The sequence below is a fragment of the Anoplopoma fimbria genome, chromosome 11 (genome assembly GCF_027596085.1).
Source record: "Anoplopoma fimbria isolate UVic2021 breed Golden Eagle Sablefish chromosome 11, Afim_UVic_2022, whole genome shotgun sequence".
In the NCBI taxonomy this organism is placed as follows: domain Eukaryota; kingdom Metazoa; phylum Chordata; class Actinopteri; order Perciformes; family Anoplopomatidae; genus Anoplopoma; species Anoplopoma fimbria.
Window position 1 is genome coordinate 6,400,809 of NC_072459.1, and position 26,438 is coordinate 6,427,246.

The window sequence follows — 26,438 nt, forward strand, 5'->3', positions numbered from 1 at the left end:
TTTCCTCTTCTCCCTTTGTGATGTCTTTATGGTCAGATTTTTCTTCTCTCAAAGGCTTTATGCTTTCTCCTTACTTCACCCCTCTCTCTCCCCTCTCTCTCTCTCTCTCTCTCTCTCTCTCTCTCTCTCTCTCTGCAGTAACACAGGAAGCAGGGTTCCCTGTTAACAATAACACCCTCAAATGTGTACGCACACACACATTCACGTGATCTGCTCCACCTGATAGCAATCATTCAGAAAAATAACTTAGATGCTTGTAGGCATACACACACACACACACACACACACACACACACACACACACACACACACACACACACACACACACACACACACACACACACACACACATAAACTCACAGCATAGCTCACCATGTCAGTTACCAAATTAGGAAATGATATGCAAGGTCGCACAACCATCGTGTTCTGCTCTGTCTGGAAACACACACACACACACACACACACACACACACACAGGTGGTTGGTGCTGCCAGAACACCAGGCATATTTTGTTTATCTGATCTGCTTTATTAATCAACTGCAGTCTGCATAACTATTCATTCTTTCTTCCTAGATTTTATCTGGGAAGAGAGAAAGAAGATTTACATTTCCATTAGATGTTGTCACAAGTTTCATTGTGGTATCTACAGCAGGTGTTCAGCGTTAGCGCAGACTCAGTTAGCATGGTTCGATAGCATTTTATCAAATCCCAAGCTTTTTGATCTAATCAGGTTAAGCTTCCTCCGGAAATTGTACGTGACGCGATCATTTCTCTAGAGAAGAGTTACAAAAATCTCAGTTCACTCCCGGCTGTACTGCTCAAACAGTCCCTGGCTGAGCTTGTAGAGAGCATGCACAAAGTGTCGTTTGAGCCCTAACAGAATTAACTTTAATTGGCTACAGCAGATCTTTATCGAATCCGCAGCGTTTGTCGTTGTAACCTGCAAAAGCGACAATCAAAGCAGATTGAAAAATGAAAAGCCTGCCACCTGATCGTTCTCTGCTTCAACCTTTTGATAATTAAATAGAGGGAGCAGATAGAAAATGGTTAATGAGAGATGTGTTAGCCTTTCAACTTTACAAATCTATTCTCCCAACCGGGAACCGGATTCAGAATGGAACCAGCATTACCAACCTTTTGTAAACAATGAACCACATCAGCTTTCACATTGCGGTTGTTGTTCTATACCTGTACGCTTGCATCATCATTTATGCCACATTATGTTGCCACGGTTACCTTCTGGACACGACCTTTAAGAAATAATTAAGGAGATATCCCTTTCATGCCTAAATGGGACCTTTTCGTAGTCATGACAACGTGTTCTAATTAGCAATTCCTTGTTTTGCTACAGTTGGTTTTCGAACCCAATGCAAACCGTACCTGAGTATACAAGATCCGTGGCCTGGTACACTTGAAAAGTCGGTCACAGAAAGAAGAACCATGCACTAATCAAGCGAACTGGACTTTGACATACTCAGATCCGGGTCCCTGATGTGAAAGAACACCTCAGAAATGATCCGTACTAATGTTGAGATACAGTCCAGCAATAACGAGTAGTTCCATTACATAAGTGAAAACACTGCACTCGCCTGTTAGCCACAGTAGAACTAGAAGTTTGATCTCCATCAGCTGAAAGGGTGCTGATCTGTAGCCGATGGCAAAATGACAGAATCTCTCCTGAGAAATCAACACGGCGTAAAAAATAGTGACTTTTTCAGATGTCTGACTTCGTGTTGTCTCTAATCATCTCCGAGGCTTCAACCTCTGATTTCCTCCAATCGATTTCACCGCCCCTGACATCACCGACGGGTGGGGAATCAACTTTTGTCCAAGGGACGATTGTGGGGTTTTTCTGGACACTGAGGATGAAATATTATGTTGGATCTATATTTTGTTTACGATTGGGCGATTGGGCTTTGAAAGATTTTTTTTTTATCCTTGCATCAACGGCTGATGAAGTGAAGGATATATGGAGTTCAGTTTCGCTGTCTTGCACCGGGCTGACAGATGACACTCCTATCAGACACACATGCCCACACACCACACACACACACACACACACACACACACACACACACACACGCAGTCGGCTGCTCTCTGATCTGTTCGTTAGCACAGTGTCTCGTTAAGTCTCTGGCGCTCAGCTAGCCAAAGGAGGGCCCGTCCAGCGTCCATCGCCATGCCGACTCGAGGCCGCCAACCGGAACAAACCAGATCAGAGCCGGGTGCGTGGGAGGTCTGTCACACACGCTCATGTTAGCACTCCTCTGCCTGCAGTGCGCTATGGCACACATACACACATACACACACACACCATTGGAACTCCTAGCAGGGCAACAGAGTGCTATTAGACACACACACACACACTGACATCCAGAGACACACGGTGACACACATGGGGACACAAATGCCAGCTACCGCACAGGATCGTGACAACTGTCCTCTTGCTGCATTATGCATGAACACCCACAGACGTACAACTTCTATGTTGTAACACTGTTACAACATAGAAGAACAACGACCGATGCCTCTCAATTGCATCTTTATTTGGGTTTCTTTGAAGTGAAACACTGACTCTCTCTCCTCGCTAGGTTAATTGCAGGTTAAACCGTCTGAACGATGTTTTTCCAGAAAGTTTGGCATTTCAGTCCATCTGAATATGCCTCCTAAATGGCTGGTGGGAAACAGATGAGGATGTCCCCCAATTAGATGTCTGCAAGCCGGAGACATTTACCACCGGAGGTAATGTTTTTTTACGCTCTGCCTCACTCTGTCTGAGAGGTTTTTTTTACCTTTGGGAACACGAAAGAACCTCATGGCTGCAGAAAGCAAATCACATCATATTCAGTCATTCCTCTTAACTCCCACAGCTCTACAGTGTTGGTGGTGGCACTTTCTGGATACACGGGGTGCTTTGCAACTGCACCAATTCAATGTCAGAGTGATTTTGTCTCCTGCTCTGAATCCACTCACAGCGGAGTTCCTCTAACTGTTCCTGCACAGCAGAGAGCCTCAAACATGAAAGGAGATTCCACGGTAAAATCTTGATATTCACCACATGCGTAGATTGATTTTTAAACCTCTACACTGATACAGTAACTGTATTGATCCACAGCAGGGAGTTAGGTCATTACAGCGTTAGGAAGAGAGCCGTGTGTGTGTGAACAAAGAGAATAAAGGTAATAAAATATATCCCGGAGCATGTCAGGTTCTTTGTGTGACAGCTTAATTTCCCATTGGCTTCCATCTGGCTTTTTATAGCTGATGCTGTTCTCCAGTTTTTTGTTATATGTCAGGGACCTCTGACCTGCACATTTATCACAGAACAGAAAGGTAGCGGTGAATACAGAAGTGATTACACTGCTACATTCATAATCTATATACGGGTGCAGAGTGCAGATGCAGACAAAATTCTCCTCCACACAGGTATTTTTTAAAATCTTTATTAGACTACATCCAAGCAGATTTTTGCACATAATGCTTCAAGTGATGTGTTGCCAAGAGTCCCTCCCAGACTCTCAGGTTTACCTTTTGATATTCCTGCGTAGGATTTGATTTGAGAAATCATGTTTTTCCTTTATTGCATTTTGTTTCGCTGCACAATTAAAGCGACGCCAAGTGTGACAATTATATTCATAGGCATTCTGCAGTCGAACTGTGAAAACACGGATCGGTATTTAAATCCCCGCACAGAGATGAAAATGACACCGAAGAATCACACCAGGTTTATCTTTGCAGGAATAGAATGGAATAGATATTGTTGTTTTTATTAGAGGATGATTGTTTTTTTGAATATGCAGATTCCTTAGTTCACAGCGTTTCTATTCACCACTACAATAAATCATTGAAACATTCATACATATGACTGAAGAACTTCTATGCGTTTGCATTAAACTGTTCTCTAGTTGTCAGAACTGCAGCATAACGAGGTTGGCTCTATATTTAGAGTAACAGGGTTTTTTTCTGTGACGTACAGCTCCTTCCACTCCAGATGAGTATATAACTGCACCATTATATAGCCAACACACACCAGACCCAGACCTCCTGCACTTCAGCTGGGTCAGCTGCTTCATGATGCCCTTTCATCTCACACAGAGGTGTGTGTGTGTGTGTGTGTGTGTGTGTGTGTGTGTGTGTGTGTGTGTGTGTGTGTGTGTGTGTGTGTGTGTGTGTGTGTGTGTGTGTGTGTGTGTGTGTGTGTGTGTGTTGTGTTTGTGTGTGTGTGTGGGGAGGCAAAAAGCAGTGTGTGTGATGTGTTTTGAACTGTGTTAATAGAGGACTATTAGAAAAGCAGAGAGAGGACCGGTGAGAGCAGCGTTCCTTCATTAAAGCCTAATGGACATTAAACAGCAATCTCTAACTAACACACACACACACACACACACACACACACACACACACACACACACACACACACACACACACACACACACACACACACACACACACACACATATACAGCAGCAAATAATAAATGCTTTTCGATAAGGCTGCCTTTCCTCCAAGACGCAATTAGCGATCATCTGAGCCGTCTGAGGAAGATTAATCCGTCTGCCTTGACCCAGTGCCGCTGAGTCTGTGTAACCTTTATGAGAGGAGACAAACAATGCTCAGTTCGATCCAGAGAACAATATATCACTTACAGGGAGGAGAGTTTATTATTTTTTGGGGTTTAATCGTACTGACAAGAGAAGTACTTTCATACTAATGCCTTTGAACAAACCGTCCCGTTTCCCCTCAGAGCTTCAGTGACAGCATCATGGCACGGATTAGTTTTAGAGCAGATGTGTACTTAAAAACATCCGCATGCAACCCGACCTGACACTAAAATCATGCGTAAACATCACGTAAACAAAGATGAGTGAAGTCCGAGACCACTATCTATTTCACTATTTTGTGCACTGTGTACTTATTGTCTACTCTTAGTGCCCCAATTCTGATTGTGTAATGAATCCACTTGTAGGTCACCTGGTGAAGCTTTTGCCCGTTATATCAAGGATGAGTAATAATAATAATAATAATAATTAAGCCTTTATTAGTCCCACAATGGGGAAATTATGTCTCTGCATTTAACCCATCCCGGAGGAACAGTGGGCTGCAAAAAAGCGCCGGGGAGCAACTTGGGGTTAGGTGTCTTGCTCAGGGACAATCGGCATGTTGCCGGTAGAGGGGTTTGAACCACCAACCTTGTGGTTACGGGACAAGCGCTACCTCATGTGCCACAGCCGCCCGAGTCCTTACCGCTGTGACTGTCACAATCCAAAAAAGGCAAAATACACTTAAAAAAAAGCCCGTGAGGTGTACTTTCTTCTAAAATCCCACCATTTTTAATTTGTGACTTGAAAAATGTACAGATGGAAAAGTGACCTTTGCTTGGCTCTCTGCCTGTCAGTGCTCACGAGGGAGTGAGTTCAGACACATCTAAAGAAGAAGAGGTAGCTTCTACCTGCATCATTTGTGACCTCAGACACTAAAATATGATTATGATATCAGTGTAAAATAAATCCCCAAACTGTTTCCACTGCTAAATATCCATATTTATACATGTATCTATATTAATCATAGACTGTATATAAGAAGTAGAGGTAGTCATCATGATGTCATCCATTGGTTTATGGACTATTTGACTCTAAATAGACCATCATTTACTAAATGAACATCATGCTGTATTGAAGAAGACTTGAAACTAGAGATTGAGACCATAAACTCATGTTTACAATGTTTACTGAGGGAATAAATCAAGAGAGAAGTAGAGTCATTTTCTCATAGACTTCTATACAACCAGAGGAGTCGCCCCCTGATGGACATTAGAGGGAATGCAGGTTTTAAGGCACTTCCTCATTGGCTTTACTCAGCAGTACTGGAGGTTGCCGCCTGATATTAATAGTTATCTTATTGAAGCGGATAATTATGAAGAATGACATTTTAAAAAAGACTCATATTGAAGTTGCTTTTCCTCATTCTGACGGTATGATTAATATTAAGACAATGTGTAGAACTAAGACACTGAAGGTTTTGAGCTGCAATCACGAAACTAAACATTTAGAATAAAAGTGTTTCTCGAGGCATTGCACGTTCATGCAACTCACGTTTCAAGCCGTGACTTAAATAATTCTCCGCTAATTCAAACAGACAAAGAATGCGAGACCAAAGTAAAAGAAACACAACCTGCAAAAATGTCTTTGCTCGGATGCCAGAATTCAATCAAGCGGCAAAAAAAAACAAGCAGATGTGAGGTCTTCTCTGAGTCTGCGCGTCTCTTCGTGAGTTCACTGTCAGTTCAGTTCGGTGTGGGTTACGTCCTCCAGCGGATCTGAAGTCACCCACAAAAGAAATCAGGATATGAGCAGCAACTCAGCCCTGAGCTCGACCACTAGGTTCACTCAGCCCTCTCTCCTGTTGTGTGTTGTTTGTGGTCGGGTGGGTGCGCTGCATCACTCCATCACACGATCTCAAACAGACACTGTTTCAAAAAATGAACTCAGACTAGAACCGACCCGCTCAGAGGCTTTGAAAGCATCTCCTCGGTCATGAAATAAACATCATCATTGCCTTCTTAGCTCCTGCAGGAGCTGTTGTATGCTTTTAAATGTTCATTGTATGACAGTAAGACACGCATGCAGCACTAACGGTGACTCTCACACACACACACACACACACACACACACACACACACACTGAAATACACACACAACCTTAATTTACTCCCTATTCCCCGTCGTTCTGTCTCACACCACACCCACTCTTTCTATAAAATACTCATAAATAATATATTTATTGACTCAGCACTCAAATATGGACACACACACACACACACACACACACATTGTAGACCCCCCCTCAAATGCTCCAATGTGCAGCAGTGCCATTCTGTTGCCTAGTAACCAGGTAGAGTTTCTAGTAAGAGCCTCATCGCTGAGAGAATCCCACCATCCTAGACTTCTCCCTCTTCCTCTCTCGCCCACTCTCATCCTCTCTCTCTCTCTCAAATACACACACACACACACACACACACACAAATTGCAACATTTGTGCCGTTTGAAGCTGCTTTCATTAAACTTTGCACACATGCACTTTAATGCACTTTTCTTCCCCATCAACCTTCAATCACTAGGTTGCTGTTACTCTTATTCATCACACTACACACCTATGCACACCGTGTATCTCTCTCTCTCTCCCACTTCCACACACACACAAACACACACACACACACACACACACACACACACACACACAAACACACACACCAACTCCAGTGCATTCAGGCCCATTTTGTAGACAAAGCAGAGACACAATCTGCAGAGTCGAGAGAGAGCGAGGAAGAGAACCAGAAAGGAGAGGCTGCAGTTTTCAGGTCTCTACGGAGATGCAGTCGAGTATCACGCTATACCCATCATACACCGCCGCTGTAAAAGCATCCCTCGTAGTCACACACACACACACACTCTCATTTAAAGACATGCACCCAAGAAGCGTGAAGCCACACCCACAGGAAGCAGCTTTAAATCATTTAAGGTCACTTTTACTCTATTTAATAGCGAAAACACACACTATAAAGTACTTCACACATGGATCTGTGTATGAGAAGAGCATTCAAATATGCAAATATTAATCCATGCAAAGCCAAACAAATCGTTCCACTCAGTATGTTTATCATGAGTCTAAAACTCAGCATCGTGTGCAGCGGGGACGTAAACTGGAAGAGAAATGGCTGCTCTCTGTTAATATTAAAGGAGGCCTGGGCTGAAACAAAGTTACATATACAGGCTAAAATATTGCAGTGCTACGATCTCTATCTCTCTTTCTCACTCACACAAACACAAACACACACACAACACACACAACACACACACACACACACACACACACACACACACACACACACACACACACACACTGTGCTGTGCTGCTCACATTGCCATGACAACCTAGTGCTAGATGCTGATGGGTTTCCCAGATCTTTTATTTATTCATCCATCTCTGCATTACTCTTTCATACTTCATACTAAGACACACAAACACACACACACACACACACACACACACACACACACACACACACACACACACACACACACACACAGACACACCCAGACGTGCATCCTCACACAAGAGTGCATCCCCCTAATATACATAAGCCCTCGTTTACAAGCTGGTTTGATCGTCACAGTTCCATCACAGAAGCAATCTATATCTCCATGTGTCTGTCTGCAGAAAATAATAATGTGTGTGTTTTTATGCAGATTTGGGTGGGCAATTTTTTCGTTTCGCCTCCGAAACTTTGTTGTGTGAAATGAAACGCTGTGTCCACACAAAGTAGACCATTACAAATGGTGTCCCTCTCTCTCTCTCTCTCTCTCTCTCTCTCTCTCTCTCTCTCTCTATCTTTCTCTGTCTTTCTCTCTGTGAGTTTCTGTCATTCCAACCATCTTTCAAACAGTAATGTGATCAGAGACAAGACAAAGGGCTGCTGGGTAATTCATGTGGAGCTCGACTGTGGGGAAACGACTCGGAACAGCAGGAATACACAGACACACATGCAGTACAAACACGCACACACACACCAACAAGAAAAAAGCTCATTAGGAATAGCAGTGCAGTAACTAAAACAGCCAGCGCAACAAGGCAATATGACCTAAAAGCATAACTAAATACTAAACGCCCCGTTGAAGAACGGATGAAGAGAAGGAGTTCCACCGCGAGGGTCCGCTGACGTTTCCTCAACCCCGGCACGATGCAGGCTCCCTGGGGAGCCCTGCGCTGACCTCCCCCTCCCAGCTCCTCCTCCAGAAAAATAAATACATTATCGCCTCTTCGGGTTATTTCTCACGTTTTGTGGATTCCTATCGGGTGTGTGGGAGTGTGTGTGTGTCGGTGTGTTGTTCGGAGCACTATGAAGTCTTGTGGTCCGTCTGAATTTGGGGCAGCTCAATATTTCAATTACACCTGCTGGCCTGCTTGTCTTTCCACCTCTTATTTTATAACTGTAATCCAGAATAAATCGACTTTTATTGAGCTCTATTCCCCTCCAGTCAACCCCTTGACCGCTGGAACATCACGCACCAACACACACACAACACACACACACACACACACACACAAACACACACACACTCGTGCCTATAAATCAATACAGCCTGGGAGTTGATCCGTGTTAAAAGCTGAGACACTGAGAGGATTGATGAGACAGAAGGAAGCACCCTGATTATTTATTTCACCAAGTGGTCTCATTATCCAACAATGACCCGTGAGCATCAGTGTGTGTGTTTGTGTTTGTGTATGTGTATGTGTGTGTGTGCAAATGCATATTTTACACTGCAGCAAAAAAAAAAAAAAAAAATCACTCTTTTAAGCAGCCGGAAAAAAGACAAAGGAATGAGTGGAGAAACGAAGAGCAAAAAAGAAAGAGCACACATTATTCAGCAGAAGCTTTTTTTGGAGAGAGAGAGAGAGGGGGGGGGGGGGGGGGTTGAGGGAGTAGTTGTGTCTTGGGGACCTGAAAGCCGCTGCATCTTCACTGCGGTAACCATAGACAGAGAAAGACAATAAAAAAGGGCACAATAGAGCGGAGAGGTAGCCGCTCATCAATCAGATGGCCGTGATTGGCTGAACGCCGTGTCCAATTGTCAGACGAGAGCGCGGCGGTAAAGTACACACACACACACACACACACACACACACACACACACACACACACACGGCCTGCAGAACAGATTGGATTCAAATTACCAATTTCTGTCCTTTTCACTTCTCGCCGTGTTCTTTTCTGTCTCATACAGCGCCGCTCTTTCATCATCTCCTGATTCTCTCCTTTATCCCTTTCATCCATTTTCTTCACTGGACTTTTTTTCACAACATCCTGCTCTCCTACTTCCTCACCTCTGTCTTTGACCTCACCCGTCTGCTTTCTATCCCAGACCTTTTTTTTTTTTTTTTTCTTTTTCAGTGTCATCTCATCCATCCTCCTTTCTCCCTCTTCCTCCCCTCCTAAAGTCTCCACCCAATCGTTTCCCGTCATTATTCCATTATTATAAACTCTAATGTGAGTTTTGACTCGAGAGAAGCTGCATCACGTTTTTTTTTCTCTGCACGGATTTCCATGACGAGAGTGACAGAGCAGCTTTTGGATGGTGGGTCGATCTGTGAAAAAAAACAACACAGAATACACTTCTAGGCCATCGTCAACACGATGCGTAGCCATGGCAACAGCTGCCAAAGAGCCCTCCCGCATTAAAGGAGCGCCAGTCAGTGTGGCACTGCCACTACAGGGAACTTGACTGGCAGCTCTCTGAGTGATAAAGACAGACTGAGCAGACAGAGATGAGATACTGCGTGTATCTACACAAAATGAACTATATATCAGTTCCCACCTGCCCTCATTGCTTTTCTGTTATTTTTGTGCTCTAATATTAAACACCAGAATCAATGGCAAAAGCAGTAAATGTAGCGTGAAAAGGCTAAGCAGCTCGTATCAGGACTCTGACAGGTGAAAGGAGCGTCTGGCAGCAGCATGTGTCACAGAGGTGGCTCGTGTCTGTCTGCAGCTCTCCGACTGCCGACTGTGCAGTTAGCAGTGACACGGACTGCAGTGTGAAGGGGATTAGACATCCGAAACTAAGGGAAAAGTAGAGCAGATTAATCGAATAAAGGTGTGCATTTTGAAGGTATTTCACAATATGTACAAGATAATATTAAAACTCCAGAACAGAAATGACCTGTTTTACTGTTTTTAGACAGAATTAGGATGTTCAGGAACTCCTTAACAGATCAACCATCTGACACTGAACACCAGAAGCCACCAGCTGGACTCGGATTGATCTTTAACCTTTGACACAAGACTCATCCGAACACTCTGATGAACTGCAACCTGTTTGGCTGACAGATAGCTTTATGAAAAAACACATTGTCTTCTTATTCATCCCACTGTCGTTACTATTGGAGACCACATTTAAACCCTTAACTGAACAGTTTTAGGACAAATGCTTATTCACTTCCTGGTTGAGAGTTACATAAATACAAGTCTAACACAAAGTCTGTGTGGAAAATAGTGCGGAATGGATTTATTCAACATGTACACTTATATTTTACTGGCGGCTCCGTCGTCCGTATCCAACAAGGCCAACTTTATTATTCTTTCAACCTTGACAAAAGCAGTGTAAACGTTTTCTTGCCTTTCACAGCAAATGCCCTGCAGAATGTTTACAGTACCAAGAGTCATATCAGTGTTCTCATGTAACTCGCAGCAAGAAAGCGTAAGAAGAAGTTTCTCAAAGTGTTCAGTATATCGACCATCATTTCTCAGAAACCAGCTATCAACCGTCGAACGGTACAAACAGACCAAAATTGACACACACACACACTCTGGAGAGCTTTGTGGAGTCAGACGCTCAGAGCCTGAGGCAGGACAGGGTCACTGCCTAAACACATGGTGCACACACAGAGTTTACACACACGGAAGTCAGCGCTATTAGTTCCAGATCATTTTGCGAAGCAGTCTGTAAACAACGAGCCTGGGGACAAACAAAGATCCTACTGTACTGGAGGTAATCCCACCACACACACACACACACCCTTAACATCCCGGGCACACATGCACCAGCACAAAAATGCACAAACTGTCTTGCGCGAGCACACACACACACATAAACACTAATAAACACCTGGAGGGCAGTGGAATGTAATTTGTGTACTTATTATGTTTGGCTACATCATACATTCATGAGCCACATCATTAATGACCCACTTAGGGCTGGAAATCATTCAAAATGTTACTGTAACACTGCCAATATGATAGTTTCAGATTTATTAAAGGTAACAAACACAAAACGGGTGTAAATGAATTGTGATTGCTTTTTTTTATAAATAAAAAAAGAAGTAAATGTGTCAATGCACGCTTTCACTGTTTGACAGTTTTTATAATCTAAAATAATGTACACAAAATGTAAAATGTGGATTCAGCGCAAAATTTTATTTTGAAAGACCGAACAACACTTTGAGTGTTCTACTTTTCCTATGTTGTCCTGAAGTAATGTTGACGTATTTTTATGTAAGAAAAAAATGTTGCAATGTAAAATTTCTACTTCGTTTGGTCTTAACAGGAAGTTTAAAAAAACTGAACTGTGTGTGTTGCACCTCCACTAGCCTTGCTTCCTCTTTGAATTGTGGAATTTTCCTGGGAAGTTACGGATACTCTTATCTTTTATTTACTTTGGGTTTACACTTAAAGCAAGTGTGAACAAACATGTATGATTTGTTCGTGATTTGGAACTGTGTAGCTGTGCAATGCTAGTACTGTTGGTGTACTGAGAAGTATTCAAGACCAAGTGCTAAAATGGAAGTTTGCTCCTTATCCTATTACACAACGCAACGCAGAGTTAGACTCACTACACAAATACTATACACATACACGTACAAAGACACACACACACACACACACACACACACACACACACACACACACACACACACACACACACACACACACACACACACACACACGTTGTGAGGACTGTGCAGAGTTTGCCAGGACTTTACACGTCAGAGAGACAGGATCCCTCTGTCTCTGCTGTGATGCACACCTCATAACCCCCAATCTGCTGTTATCATGAGCACAGGCCAAATATAATGAGTCACCAAACACACACACACACACACACACACACACACACACACACACACACACACACACACACACACACACACACACACAGACACACAGACACAGACGCGCTGCTCGGTATAAATACAGCAAGACGAACACTGAGACTGGCGGAGATGGAAAGACACACCTCAGGATGCTGAGCGGCAGTAGGAGATGGACAACCTGCTGGATTCAAGGCCAGCTCTCTTTGTCCCTGACACTGCAGAGATGAAGTCATTTTAAGACATAAACACGGAGAGAGAGACCTTTGAAATGACATCACTGTGGGAGTTAGAGGACTATTCTAACTTTTTTGCCCTGAAGATAAATCTTATTAGAAGTAATTTTATAACTGTACGATGTTCAGCAAACAGTGAGGTCTCTTATAATCCTGAACACGTATCCAGGCTACAATTTAACAAGACAATTTAGCTAGAGGTTTTAACTTGGATTGGTCGTCCTCCGTCTCAGACAGCTTTAAATCTGTCCCCAATTTCACACAGCTGGTTGAATCCGCCAAATCCATAAATGGACATAGAAATAACCTACATTTAACCCATTATTAATTATCCTGCTTAAAAAAGGGGTAAATAAAATAAGTAATAATAATTCCATTATCATGAATAAATTATCTTTAGCTAAAAGCCAGTACAACAGGTTGTTGTGTGTGTGTCGTTGCACAGCCTCATCTGTATTCATTAATAAAGGAAGTGCAAGAGGCCCTCTCACAGTGTTTAGAGTATAGGATGACTAATGGAGACGGATAGCATGATGAATCCACTCATCTGTAATGGATTGACCTTGTCTGGCCCCCAGAATCTGATCTAATCAGCCACAATAGGCTTGTTAATGTATAACGTAGCTGGCGACGCCTTAACATTCAGCCTTGTGACAGTGTCACAGGAGGTGTTAGCACCGGAAAAAGTCGATTCAGGTGTAATTGACTGCTCTACATTATCTACTGGCTGGTTTCATTCTTGGGCGACTCTGTAAGGACCACACACAGCTGGTTTCAGCCTGTGGACTTCTGGTTGCTTTACATTACTGCCAAACAAGAAGCCATTGAACTTTTCAGTAGACTTCAAAAGTAAAATAAGAATATCTAAGTATCAATTAATCTGCCGAATACTTTGTCTATTAATGTATGCATTGTTTCGCTTATAAAATCGTAAGAAATAATTAAATATTCCCATCAGAATCTCACAGAGCCTTTTATGTTGTGTTTAAATTCTTTGTTTTGTCCAAACAACAGTTCAAAACCAGGCGGCAACTTCCGATTCAGAAGCATGAAGCCAATGTGGAAGTGTCTTAAAACCTGCATTCTCTCTACTGACCAGCAGGGGGCGACTCCTCTGGTTGTATAGAAGTCTATGAGAAAATGACTCTACTTCTCTCTTGATTTATTCCCTCAGTAAACATTGTAAACATGAGTTTATGGTCTCAATCTCTAGTTTCAAGTCTCCTTCAATACAGCATGATGTTCATTTAGTAAATTATGATCCATTTAGAGTCAAATAGACCATAAAGTGGAGTATGCTTTAGAGCGGGGCTACTTTGTTACTGACAGGTCGCCAACTCAGCATTGTCCGGTCAGGAAGTTGTCCATGTGTTTGTCTTACTACTTTAACCCTTTTACAATGTATTCTCACTACAGGAAAGGTAATTGTAACATTTTGGTCGCCTAAAATGCTTATTCAGCATTTGGCTGTTCTTAGATCTCGTGTCACTTCTGTTTAAATAAATAAAACAAGATGGCGACGGCTAAAATGAAGAGCTCAAGGCTTCTAAACCGTTGTCCACAAACCAATGGGTAACTTTGCGGTGACCACTTCTTATTAATCAATAAGTCCGGAACCAGAAATTCTATCCCCTTTTCATTTGAAACAACACTAAACGACTCATCAATTATCAATGTTATGCTGACTCAACTCATCATTTTGAGTCATAAACTTCAAAAGATTAAGAACTTGCTTGAGATAGATATTCCCTCCCAGTTAACAACAATTCAGCTCTATTTGTTGTCCACGTTCTGTTTCTGTCACTCATTCTCTGCCTCTTTGTGTTTTGCTAAATCATGTTTAACAGTCAAATGCAAAAAAAGCACTTATAAATTATGCATGACAGTGCAAAATAAAAAAGCACTTATGCAAAGATGTCTCCAGCACCAAAAAACGATTGTTATTCAGCAGCTGACATTAAAAACTTCAACGCATCAATAGCAAAGTATCTCAACACGGACCCACAAGAACGTTCTTGTTAAATATATTTGAAGGTGGCTTTCATCGTAAAGTGGCCATCTGTCTTTGTGTCTTGTTTAAATAGAAAACCAATAATGAATCTATGGCGCTTTCATTGTATCGTATCACAAAACAAGTGAAGCAGTAAATAAAATGAATCAATAGCTCAATGCTGTAATTGCATCGTTTTCTGGACATCCTGAGATCTTAATGTGCAGGCAAGGGAGCAGGTCAGCTGATCAATGATGATGATCATAATAAACAAGATGAATGAGGAATGCTTTTGGCCTGAAATTCTATTCTGGTGATTGTGAGCAACTGTTGACCTGTTTCTATGGTCACATGTGATTAGCAGCTTCACAAATACAGATTAGATTGTTAAGAATGTGGATTTTATACAATACAGCTCGCAACAGTTAAGATAAGGTACGTCTGTAAAAAGAATGAAGACTTCTATATCCCTTTGACTCCGCTCTCCAGAGTCACACTTAAAGCATTGTGTGCATGCCCTTGTGTGCTTGAGTGGCAGAACATTTATGCTGCGAATAATATTTACATAGCCCACTGTGGACCACCAACTCTGCAATGCTTACACAGTGGGTCCTGCACACACACACACACACACACACACACACACACACACACACACACACACACACACACACACACACAAACGCCCACACATTCGCAGACTCTGAGGACTAAAACACAGAGATCTGTCCGGTGAGATCCACTCTCATGAAATAACCTGCTTCCAGTTTTAAACAAGCTGTTAGAATGAGCATGTGACGGTGTGAGTCTCATTTATTAGCCATGCCGTCTCGGTACAAACAGTCCTTCAGTCACCAAACAACAAACGCGTCTCCTACCATCGGCAAAAAAAAAAAGAAAAAAAAAAGCAGCACATGTGCTGACCACAGGAGCATCTGCTTCATGGTAGAGATCCACCATCCCCGCTTCAGACATAATGTAATGCAACATTAACTTCCGACTAACAGCCTGTACCTTCATTTTTAACTTCTCTTCTCTGGCACAGCCTCAAATAAAACTTGTGAAAAGAAGTTAAAAAAAAAACATGCAATGCTTCTATACTGCGTCTTCGCTTTGAAATATCTAAATCACATTCAGTTCTTGCTGTTCTAGACTGTGTGTAAGAAGGTTCTTGCGTGTAAGAGGAAATAGATTTGGCCAGAATCCCTGCCGCTTTATGCTGTATTCATTTAAAAACAGCCAACGAGAGGTGCATTTGTATGATTTCCAAAAATGCCATTGCAGGTCTGCCAATCCAATCCTCCATAAATTAATCTCCAACGAACTTCGCTCATGCTGCAGAGGCAGCCTCCATGAAATGCGTAATGTTTTAATTTAATATATTAAAAGTACCTCTGCTCTGCAAGGGAGTATGACATGACTTTCATTTCCACGGCTGGGTTCTCATCTAGATTGAGCAGTACGGATACAACACATTGATCCCCTTAAGGGAAATTCCCTTTTGGGAGTGTGGTTCCAGCCACTAAATCAGAGACCTTGGAGCTGGTGGAGATGCTTTGTGCTGCTCAGGGACTCTTGATAAAGGGTCGGTTGACGCGGTGCAGGTCCACCAGTTCTAAGAAGGTCAGTGTAACTATTAGATCTTTCCTCAAGGACGCTAATAAAACCTTAAAACACACAAAACCACTTTACACAAACAGACCAGTCGACTCATCCTGGAGAGTTCTTTTCAATCTGTGGATGTGTCATGTCTTCTGTGGCTCTGGAGGGAGTTTTTCTGATTTGGTCATCGAGGTTACCTTGAGTTGCGCATTTCTAATGTTTGACAGAAAACCTGCATTATTAACTTTGGGGCATTGAGTTTGAAAGATAAAGGCATTTAACAGAATGATAAGCCTAAGGAAAGACTATTCTATTATTCTATACAGTCTATTATCAAACCTTTTAACGGACATAACAGAACGGGATCACTCAGATACTTCTTTAATATCGGTGATCACTAAATCAATTTCCATCACTGATAGAAACAACAGTTCACCAAAGCCAGGTGGCATCGGATCTATATTCTCATTCAAGGGTCATGAGGTGGAGTTGGCTGAACGGGCGCTGACCCTTGCAGACAGACCATCGACCATCGGGCAAACCTGCGTCACAGTTTCATCTGAACGGTCGTATGAATCATCAACCCCCACCTTCCTCAAGCGGGAGTAAATAAATATTTAGCTATGCAGCTCTTGAAACGACTGTTCATACGGATCTAGAGAATATCTACTGGTCTACAGTATCTAACTCGAACTTCTAACACCTTGTCAAGATCCCTCTCCAAAAGATACCGAACACTTCCATCTCCAAGCTGCCACTGCCATCGTAAAACACACTCAAGATACCAAAACATCATGCAGTACTGTTACAAAATCATCTGTGTGTGCAGTCAGTGAGAGCAGCAGCTACACGCGACACTAGAGGACAAAGGCAGGATATGAGACAGAATAAGTCTAGTTTGCATTTTAGAATTTCACATTTGTATCCTCTCAGTACCCTGCAGATTAGATTCCAGGTACACAGGAATGCACTTAGCAAATAAATATGACTCAGGTCCTGAATTTGTTTTTTTACACCACCCACCTCGCCGCATCAGGAATGAAAGAATATTGCAGTGGTTCATCTTTTTTTTCATTGGACTTGGATTTTTTGGATGCACATTCTGTTCTTTTTTATATTTATTGCTCTAGTGTGTTAAAACATCCCACAGATGAAAATTATCCAGGCAGGATGTTCAGCTGAGGGGTAATAATAGACACTAAAACAGACATGAGCATGCAAAAGCTGATTCCACTTGGACTATTTGGCTTCCTCAAACGTGAAACGAATGATGTTTTAGCACAAAATGGCTGCCTGGAATAGTTACAGGAGGGATCCTGTCACCTGAAAGATAGTATTTAATCTGTGCGGTGTGATTAATGAGGGGGAACTTCAAACATACAGGTTGGATAACTCATATTTGAATTTGGTCCAAGAACAAAGTGATGTTAACCAGCACTTTGAATGGACACTGAAGATAAACCCAGGTAAAGTATAGCAAAACAGGGATGAAAATAAACCCAGACACAATGCTGAGTACAATGTAAGACAGCTGAAATTGATGGATAGATAATCTGTGGAAAGATGTTCCTAAATATGAGCAGAAAATATCATGATTCCCTTTATCTGGATTCCCTGCTGAATAGACACTTTGGAAATCAGTCCAGAAACGCTATAAAGTGGTCAAAATGTGCATAAACAAAGCAAATGTTGCTCAAATGTGTATGTGAATGTACTTTTGACAGCCTTAAAGTAAAGGTTAGTGGCCCCTACTGAGGCCACACTGCCTCTTTAACCTTACCACACCAATGTGTTTTGGCCAAGCGAATGAAACGCTCAATGGATTCGGTGCCTAATACCTGATATCTGTGAGTCAAACAGAAATAAAGAGATCACTACACAAGTTCAAAATAAAAAAAACATCCAAATCTCAAGCCAGCGCGAGAGAGAAACTCAGCAAAAGTAACACAGACTATTTTCCCACGATGAAGACGAACTCAAGACAACTGCAGCAGGACCAGACATTCCTACTTGAACAGCCACACGCTTCATTAGTCATCTCAATGTGCCCAAATAACGGCATTTTAAGGAGAATCAACCCTAGTCGCTGGACAAATGACCTGTCAGATGTGTGGAGCCTGCTGCTGCTGCTGCTGCTTCTCTGGTCTCATAGGAGCGAGCATTTACACGGCTACCAGCAGAGAGCCTTTGGAAAGCTGCACCCATCTGCAAACAGCAGATTGAAGCATGCATGTTTTGGACATAAAAGCATATAAATGAGGTACTCACATGGGAGAGGACATGTTTGGTCTTACAGATTAAGGTTTCCAGTGTATTAAAGGATATGGGTTACAGACGACGCGGAGACACCAGTTGCGAGGCCTCGTGGTTTGCTTCAAGCAGAAGAAGGCCACGGGGGTCAGGCCCGGGTACGGCTGCTGCTCCTCCTCCTCCGACACACAGTCAGGGTCCCGAATAGGAGCCCTGATGCGAACTCCCAATGTCGGTCCAGTTTCCACCTCCAGCTCTGGTTCCTGGTCTTCGTGCTCCTGAACCTCAGGACTCCATTCCGCTCCATCTCCCCGACCGGTACCCCTCCTCCTCCTCGTCCTCTCCACCTCCTCTTCTTCCTCCTCATCCCGGCCTCCTCCAGGGTCAGCATCATGACCCGGGGCGTCGGTCCTGCAGGGCGTCGGTATAGCGAGCCTCACCTCCTCCCGCGCCTCCTCCTGCCCCTCCGGGCTCTCTGCGTACTGAAAGCGCACTCTCCCCTCGCCATCAGTCATGATAGAGCATCAGGCAGAGCCACTCTGAAGGGAGGTCAGAGGGAGAGGGGTTAGAGAGAGGTGGACGGCGGTGCCATGGGGAGAGGGGAGAACATTTGCAGAAGATGTGGGGAAGCAGAAAGAAAAGGACGAGGGCGGAGGAGAGATCAACTTAGCAAAGAGCAAGAGACAAATCGCATAATGAGCCAAATAAACACTCAGACGGTTTCCTCCTCCGATTCCCTCAGAAGCAAAGGTGCTTGCATCCAATCAATCTGGACACGGATTATCAATATTCGTTTACTTACCTGGAAGCGCTTGACGCTTTACATGAGCATTTATTTCCAAATATTTCCTCCATCTGTCTCTTTCGCTCCATTTAAAAATCAACTATGTCTATAATAGATAATTAAATGATTGCAGAAAATTTCAATCTTCGTTGGAACATTAAATAAACATCATGTGAATATGATATAGGAGATAAACAAATACACTAAAATGACTATTGGGAACCAGTCAGACAAGTATCTGCTGTTTCAGTGACACCATGTAGTTAGAAACACAGATATGTATCCATTAGAATAAAGCATCATATTGTGATATTGTGAGAATACTAGGGATTGTTTCTCTCTCTCTCCTTACTCTCCCTCGCTCTTCCTGTTGCTATGTGATTGAACAGATGGACTGCTCTGTGTCTGGTCTACTGGAGGTTTTTTAGCCCACACCACGCAATGGTGGGCAGGGAATGCGCAAAAAAAAAAGAAGCAAAAAAATTAATAAATAATAAACAATAAATGCCTCACTCATCCTGATTATTATATTTAAGTAGAATAACACCGAGAGCCAAACATTACTCATTATAATCCAGCTAACAGACTTTTTTTTTTCTTTTTTTTTAAGGGCTTTGTTGTTCATCGTGTGAGGAAGAGGAGGAGGAGGAGGAGGAGGAGGGGGGGGGGGAGCGCATCTGACGCTGGAGACAGTTGTGTGCTCTCCTGAAGATGGTTTATGTTACAAAGAGGGGAACAAATGTTAAACATGCTGTTTTTAAAAGTACATTTTAAACGGTGAAAATAAAAAAAAAAAGCCTCCTGAGAGAATGGAGCGCCATCACCTGTGTCTTGGGGTTTTTTTTGGGGGGGGGGTTATTTCGGCGTTTAAAAAAAAAAGTGGAGCAAATCCTGGACTCCATGGATTTAAAAAAAAACATTACAACCAGAAAAGAACAACTTTATTCTTGAAACAAATACCTTATCGAGACGGAATCGGGAGTTCCCATAAGCATGATCCGTGACCTTCCGTGTTCCCAGCGCGCACAGCCTTCCCAACCCTTCTCTCTCCTCCTCTTCAAGTCTCCTCACTTCTTTTGCTTTTTTTTTTTTTTTCACAGATCAAAAGGTATAATCCGAGAGCCTTTTGTTTGAAAAAGAAAAGAATTTAAAAAAAAAAAAGAAAAATCACTGGAAGAATTCAAAGAATCACTTGATTGTATTCTTCATCTATCCACATCCGTGCGATCCATCCATCCGTCCGTCCGTCCGTCCGTCCCCGCTGAGGGGTCGGTTACGCGGCGTGGAGAGGAGAGGAGAGAGGAGAGGGGAGCGTGGAGGACGGACCGTGCGGCTCGCTCTCTCTGCCCGGAGCTCCGTGGATGATCCGACACGGAGAAAACTTGGCCCCCCGGACCCCGGGAGTCCTGACACGTGACGTGATGCCCGGCTGTGGGGACGTTGCGCGCAGTAGGAGAAACACAACACACACACACACACACACACACACACACACACACACACAAGAAGGAGAAGGAGAAGAAAGAAGCCACTCCGCGGCGTTTTACGCATCACCATGCAGCCAGCAGCAGATACTGGAAACGGAATGAAACATGTATTCTGTGGTGGAACACAAGGAACCATTGTTGTTGTTGTTATTTTAGTTTATGTATCTGTCCTTTAATGATGTTTCTCTAAGTGCTTCTGTATAAAAACACTAATGGGGAGCTTAATGAAAAAAGTTTCTATAGACACACTGTTTATATTTCCCCTGAGGAGGTTAGTTTATCTGTTTGGATGTGGCTTTTGGTTTCCGCCTATACATCGAGATGTTCAACAGAAAAAAAAAAAAAAAAGATTTTCTGCAAACAGGGCTGCAAAGTGATTTTTAGCAGTGGCCACAGTTGTAATTGCAGGAAACATGACGCCCACTGGCCCCAGAGGACCCCCCCCCCCCCCCCACACACACACACACACACACACACACACACACACACACACACACACACACACACACACACAAAGATACAGCTAATGAAAAATAGATTTTTCTCACTCAAACACACCGTAAAAGTCAATCTTTCTACTTTGTGACAGAAGTGAATTGGTTAGATAAGCTATATGTTTGTGATGAGATCTTATTCAGGCCATTAAATCACTACAAGTCACGGATCCAGAGGATTGGGACCAGAAGGGCCACTTTCACAACAGACCCTGATCATTAGTCGAATCTGGTCTGGATCCGTATTGTGTTTCCGTTCAGAACTTATGATGAGGCGACAGCCGGAGGCGATCCGGTCGAGTGTCAGTTTATGCTTTCTGGGATTGATGTGTGAGGGGAGTCAGCAGGAAGCCACCTGGATCAGACAGAGAAGTACTGTATGTGTGCAAGAAGAAAAGCACAGAGGCCTGAAAAACTTTTTGGGCACAAGAGCAGCAGGAAAGGGCTGCCATCCTGGAAAACGCCAACTTCCTGTTTTAACCTAGAGATTTGAATTTAGTTTTAGCAACCTAAAAATAAATGCATATTAACCATAGTGAAGTGCTAGCTTGCAGATGTTGAGCAAGTTAACTGCGCTGACATTAACGTGGAGTATTGTAGTAATCCTAAATAATTAGTTTATATATTTATATATTTACATTTATACACACACGACATCCAACATTGACAAAAGGCACCAAGCATTTGGCAAGACAATCTTAAGCCTAAAATGAAAAGCTGGCTTTGTAAAAAAAAGTGTTGTTGCTTTTATTGATTATGAACATTATCCTTAATATTTTGTTGAGTTTACTCGTATGGGGTCAGTACCTGTATTCAATCAGGAGCCCGCTGCTGCGTCTGTGCCGCCTCAATGTCTTTATAGGCAATTTGTTCTTGACAATCAATTTAAACCCCCATGCGGCCTGGATGATTGATCACAAATACATACACTATATTTAATGAAGAGTGTTTCAGAGAGAGAAAGAGAGGCAGAACATTGCAGAGTGAAGACGCCGGGCTGTTGGACAGAGTTTTATGTGGTGAGTTTAGTGCTGTACGTTTGGAGCCTGAGTCGCCACGCCGACGGGGGGGCCACGCTGTTAAACCCTGCTGACATCAACACCACGAGAAGAAGCTGCCAGAAACTTGACAGGAATGGATATCTGGACCGGGAGAATGAAAGAGATTCAAAAGCCCCTCATTTTAAAATCAAATCGCTCAGGGTTCATTTAAATCCGACCAATGATAGGATGAGGATCCTCCAGTCACACGTGGTCACAGAAAGAATGTCCCCGTCCCTTAAACCTTAAACCCTGAACCCCTCAGGGAGTTGCTGATGTCACCAAAATGTTTGAATGAGAAGCTGCAAGGGCTTGAAATGGTTAAAATACGAATGGGAAAGCACTTATCACGTTACCATGGTAACGTCATAACATGTCATGGGCAATTCTGGGTATTTATTTTATACTTTTTTACTCTCTGATTTGAACGGCTCTTTCAGGCTCTTGCAATTGAGATGAGACGTACTTGTCAAACAATGTATTTACTTGTTTTTGTCTAAACAGCTTCAATAATAACATTTAAATGTAACGGTTGATAAAGTATGATGTAATAAAGTCTCCAGGCATTCCTCTGCTTTCCCTCTATTTTTATCTATTATCCTTAATGTTTCTGTGTAAATCCAAAAAGCCAAGCTGAACTCCCATGTGACATCCTCTTTGCTTACCCTTTTTTTTTTTTTTTTTTTTTTACATCTCCAGTTTCCACACTACCACTGGTAAGCCCTTGTTTAACGTCATATTGCTATGAATTTTTGGGTAATTCCCTTTGCCAAAGTCTGCAGAAATGAAGATTTACGGAAAGTGTTCATAAAGGCCTCAAATTGTCAGCGAGAGAGGCCTCAAGCACTCAACGATTTGACAGTGGGACCGACCTAAACCCTCACCGACTTTGCGGGAACGCATCTCAAAGTCTGTGAGTCCGTGAGTGTTGGGATTGGGCCAGCGGCTGGTCGTTCAAACACAGAGACGTTGTGGGAGATTTGGGCTGGGCGACAAAGGCAGAAGAGTCATGGAAGTGTTCCTGGTGGATCACTCACTCCGGCACTTCACACCACCGCAGGAAAACCAATAAAAGCTGTTTTGAACTACCAGTGCTGCTTTTGTTCCCACTGGACACTAAGGAGAGGAGGGAAGCCACTGAACGGAACAAATATAAACCTAAATACAGTTGATGTTTTTACTCACCCATTCCTGTACATTATGCAACATAGTTAGCATAAACTATAGGAAGGGTAGGACCAGCCAATCTAACAACAACCTGACGTAATCCCTTAATCCCTGTGTGCATACATTCAGAGGGATATAAAATATTTAATCTACACATTTCATCTTCCTGATCCGGCCGTCCTTGCCCTCATGTCTGCACGAGGCATGCTTACTGTATATTATGTGTGGGTCAATAATGGATTATTGCGATGCCACGAGACCAGGCTATTAAGTGATGCGTTTGTGTCCAGCAGGACAGAGCAAGGACATTTCAGCGTCCTGTGAGGAGCTACTGTCAGCTATGGGCGTGGCTTAGGTGTGTGCGTGACGACACAGAGAGGCAACTGTTTGTTAAAACAACGAGCGGCGGCTCAAGAAGAGGTTAGAGTAGATGCTGCATTAGCATCACTTATATCACAACTGTAGAGTTTCACTTTAGTGAAAGAAAAGCAAAGAACGACACTGAAGGCTTGGTTTCAATAAGAGTTTGATTGACAGATGATTCATCGAATCACCTGCCAAGTATTTTCTTTTTTACGTGCCTGCCCTTTTTTAAACAGTTTCCTTCTCTGATGTTTGTGTGTGCAAACCATCTGGCGGGTCGGGTTACAATAATGTGATTTTGATTCATTTTAATGTACAAAATGAAATCAAATGTTAAGTTGACAATGAAAATAAAATAAATGTTGAATCAATTCAACCATTTTGCAGTAAACTTTATTCACCTGGAGTTCAGGAGGAAGTAACACAATGACTTAAAGTATACTATTTGCATACAACTAAAACAATGTAGTAAGGATAGCTCTCTAAGACACAAATCCATCTCAAGTCAAGACACCAAATGGCTCAAAACACTCAATCCATTGAAAGACCACTTAGAAAAAGATCTTTAGACTCTGACCTGAGTTAGAACCATAGACGGTATATAAGGAAGTGGATGTATTCATTGTGTCGTCACCCATTTATTTGTGGACTGCCGTTATATAGCCTCCAGTTCAGTGATTTGGCTGTCTCCATCTTGGATTACGGTCTTCGCCATGTTGTTTTTTCGCAACCAATGAACGGAAGGTACCATATTTGCAATGTGGAGGAGTGACGTAGAGACGCTGTATACTTCTCTGGTAGAGACCTGTCAATCACAGTAACCCCGCCCTAACACTGCACACCCTGCTTTAAGGTCTATTTGACTCTAAAATGGAGCATCATTTACTAAATGAACATCATGCTGTATTGAAGAAGACTTGAAGCTAGAGATTGAGACCATAAACTACAATGTTTACTGAGGGAATAAATCAAGAGAGAAGTAGAGTCATTTCTCATAGACTTCTATACAACCAGAGCAGAAGTTTAAGACATTTCCACATTGGCTTCACTCGGCAGAACCGGAGGTTGCCGTCTGGTTAGAGTTTTAACGTTCAGCAACCATCCTTTTGGCAGCTGTGCTCTTCGATTAATGTAACATGATTCAATAAGATTTGTTGTAAAAACACTGCCAGTAAATCAGCGTTGCCCTCTAGCTATCTTGTGCAGTTCACAGATCATTCTAGAGCGTCAGCCTTGCTGGAACAAACTGAATAAATGCTGGGCACACAAACGCCAAGCTGCTGCCAACTTTCTCGTCGCACACAAGGCTATAAGCCGATCAAAATAATAATTTGCCAAAAGGTTGATGTTCCCCTTCACGACCCTCGGCAGCGGAGCCGTGTCACCGAAAGCCAATTAAGGAGTCGTTTGAAGTAGTGAAACCGAAGGGACAATGGAGACACTCGCGGGTTCAGTTTTAAAAGTGGTGAACAAAGTTTAAACAGTAGTTTATTTTTAGAGAGGAGGATAGTTTGAACTTTGATGGTCATACAGCTTTACTAAAGAGAGGGTCTTCTTAAGGGGGGTTGTGATTAATACAGATGGGGTTTATATGAGCCCTGTGCGGAGCTGAATCACACTTTCCCGTCATCTGTCTGTGGAATGGGACATTAAATGATCTACAGTTATGTCCATCATGAGGACCTGCTGAAGTCATTACAGGAATGAAATGCTCTGTGCGTGTGTGTGTGTGTGTGTGTGTGTGTGTGTGTGTGTGTGTGTGTGTGTGTGTGTGTGTGTGTGTGTGTGTGTGTGTGTGTCCATTCATTCTCAGCTGTGAGCAAAAGCGAGAACACCTGTCTGTCTCTCCCCACCTGTCTGTCTGTCCCCCCCCCCCCCCCCTCCCTTGTCTTTCCATCATGTTCAAAGTTGGAGCTCATTACCGGAGGCTTGGCCCCAAAATGGCTCCCATGAGGCTTCTGCTATAGTGTTGGCTCCGGTTTCACACCACTCGCAGCTGTGTGTACAAAAACCTAAAAGCCTGGTTTTTAATGTGCTCAATTTGCTCCAAACCAACCCTTCAGCAAGAGAAAATATCTGATTTTGTCTGTTTGCTTCTTTCTTTACTACACAATAAAGTCACTCCTGAACTTGCACCTTTTGCATTTGGTCAGACGGTGTAAAATATATATTTACGGAAGAAAATATCTCTCTTCACATCGTATTTAATCCATTTATACAATATGTATTGCTACCAGTCTAAATCAATAGGAATGCGAGTGCTTCTCACAGATGATCAATAGTCCTCTGTCAGCCTCAGACTCTATCGCTCTGCCTTCCATTCCCTGGCTGTCCCATGCACTTCCCCATCCCCCCATCCCATCATCCCCCAGTGCTCCCTTC

At 42.9% G+C, this 26,438-nt stretch overlaps 1 protein-coding gene across 1 annotated transcript in view; it reads right to left on the bottom strand.

Moving 5' to 3' along the window:
• The window catches only part of LOC129099164 (voltage-dependent T-type calcium channel subunit alpha-1H-like), a 109,485-nt gene extending 90,249 nt beyond the window's left edge, over nucleotides 1-19,236 (bottom strand). Inside the window, 1 exon segment of the mRNA XM_054608344.1 lies at nucleotides 18,797-19,236. Within this exon segment, the coding sequence (XP_054464319.1) occupies nucleotides 18,797-19,236 (440 nt within the window).
• Nucleotides 19,237-26,438: the final 7,202 nt, after the last annotated feature.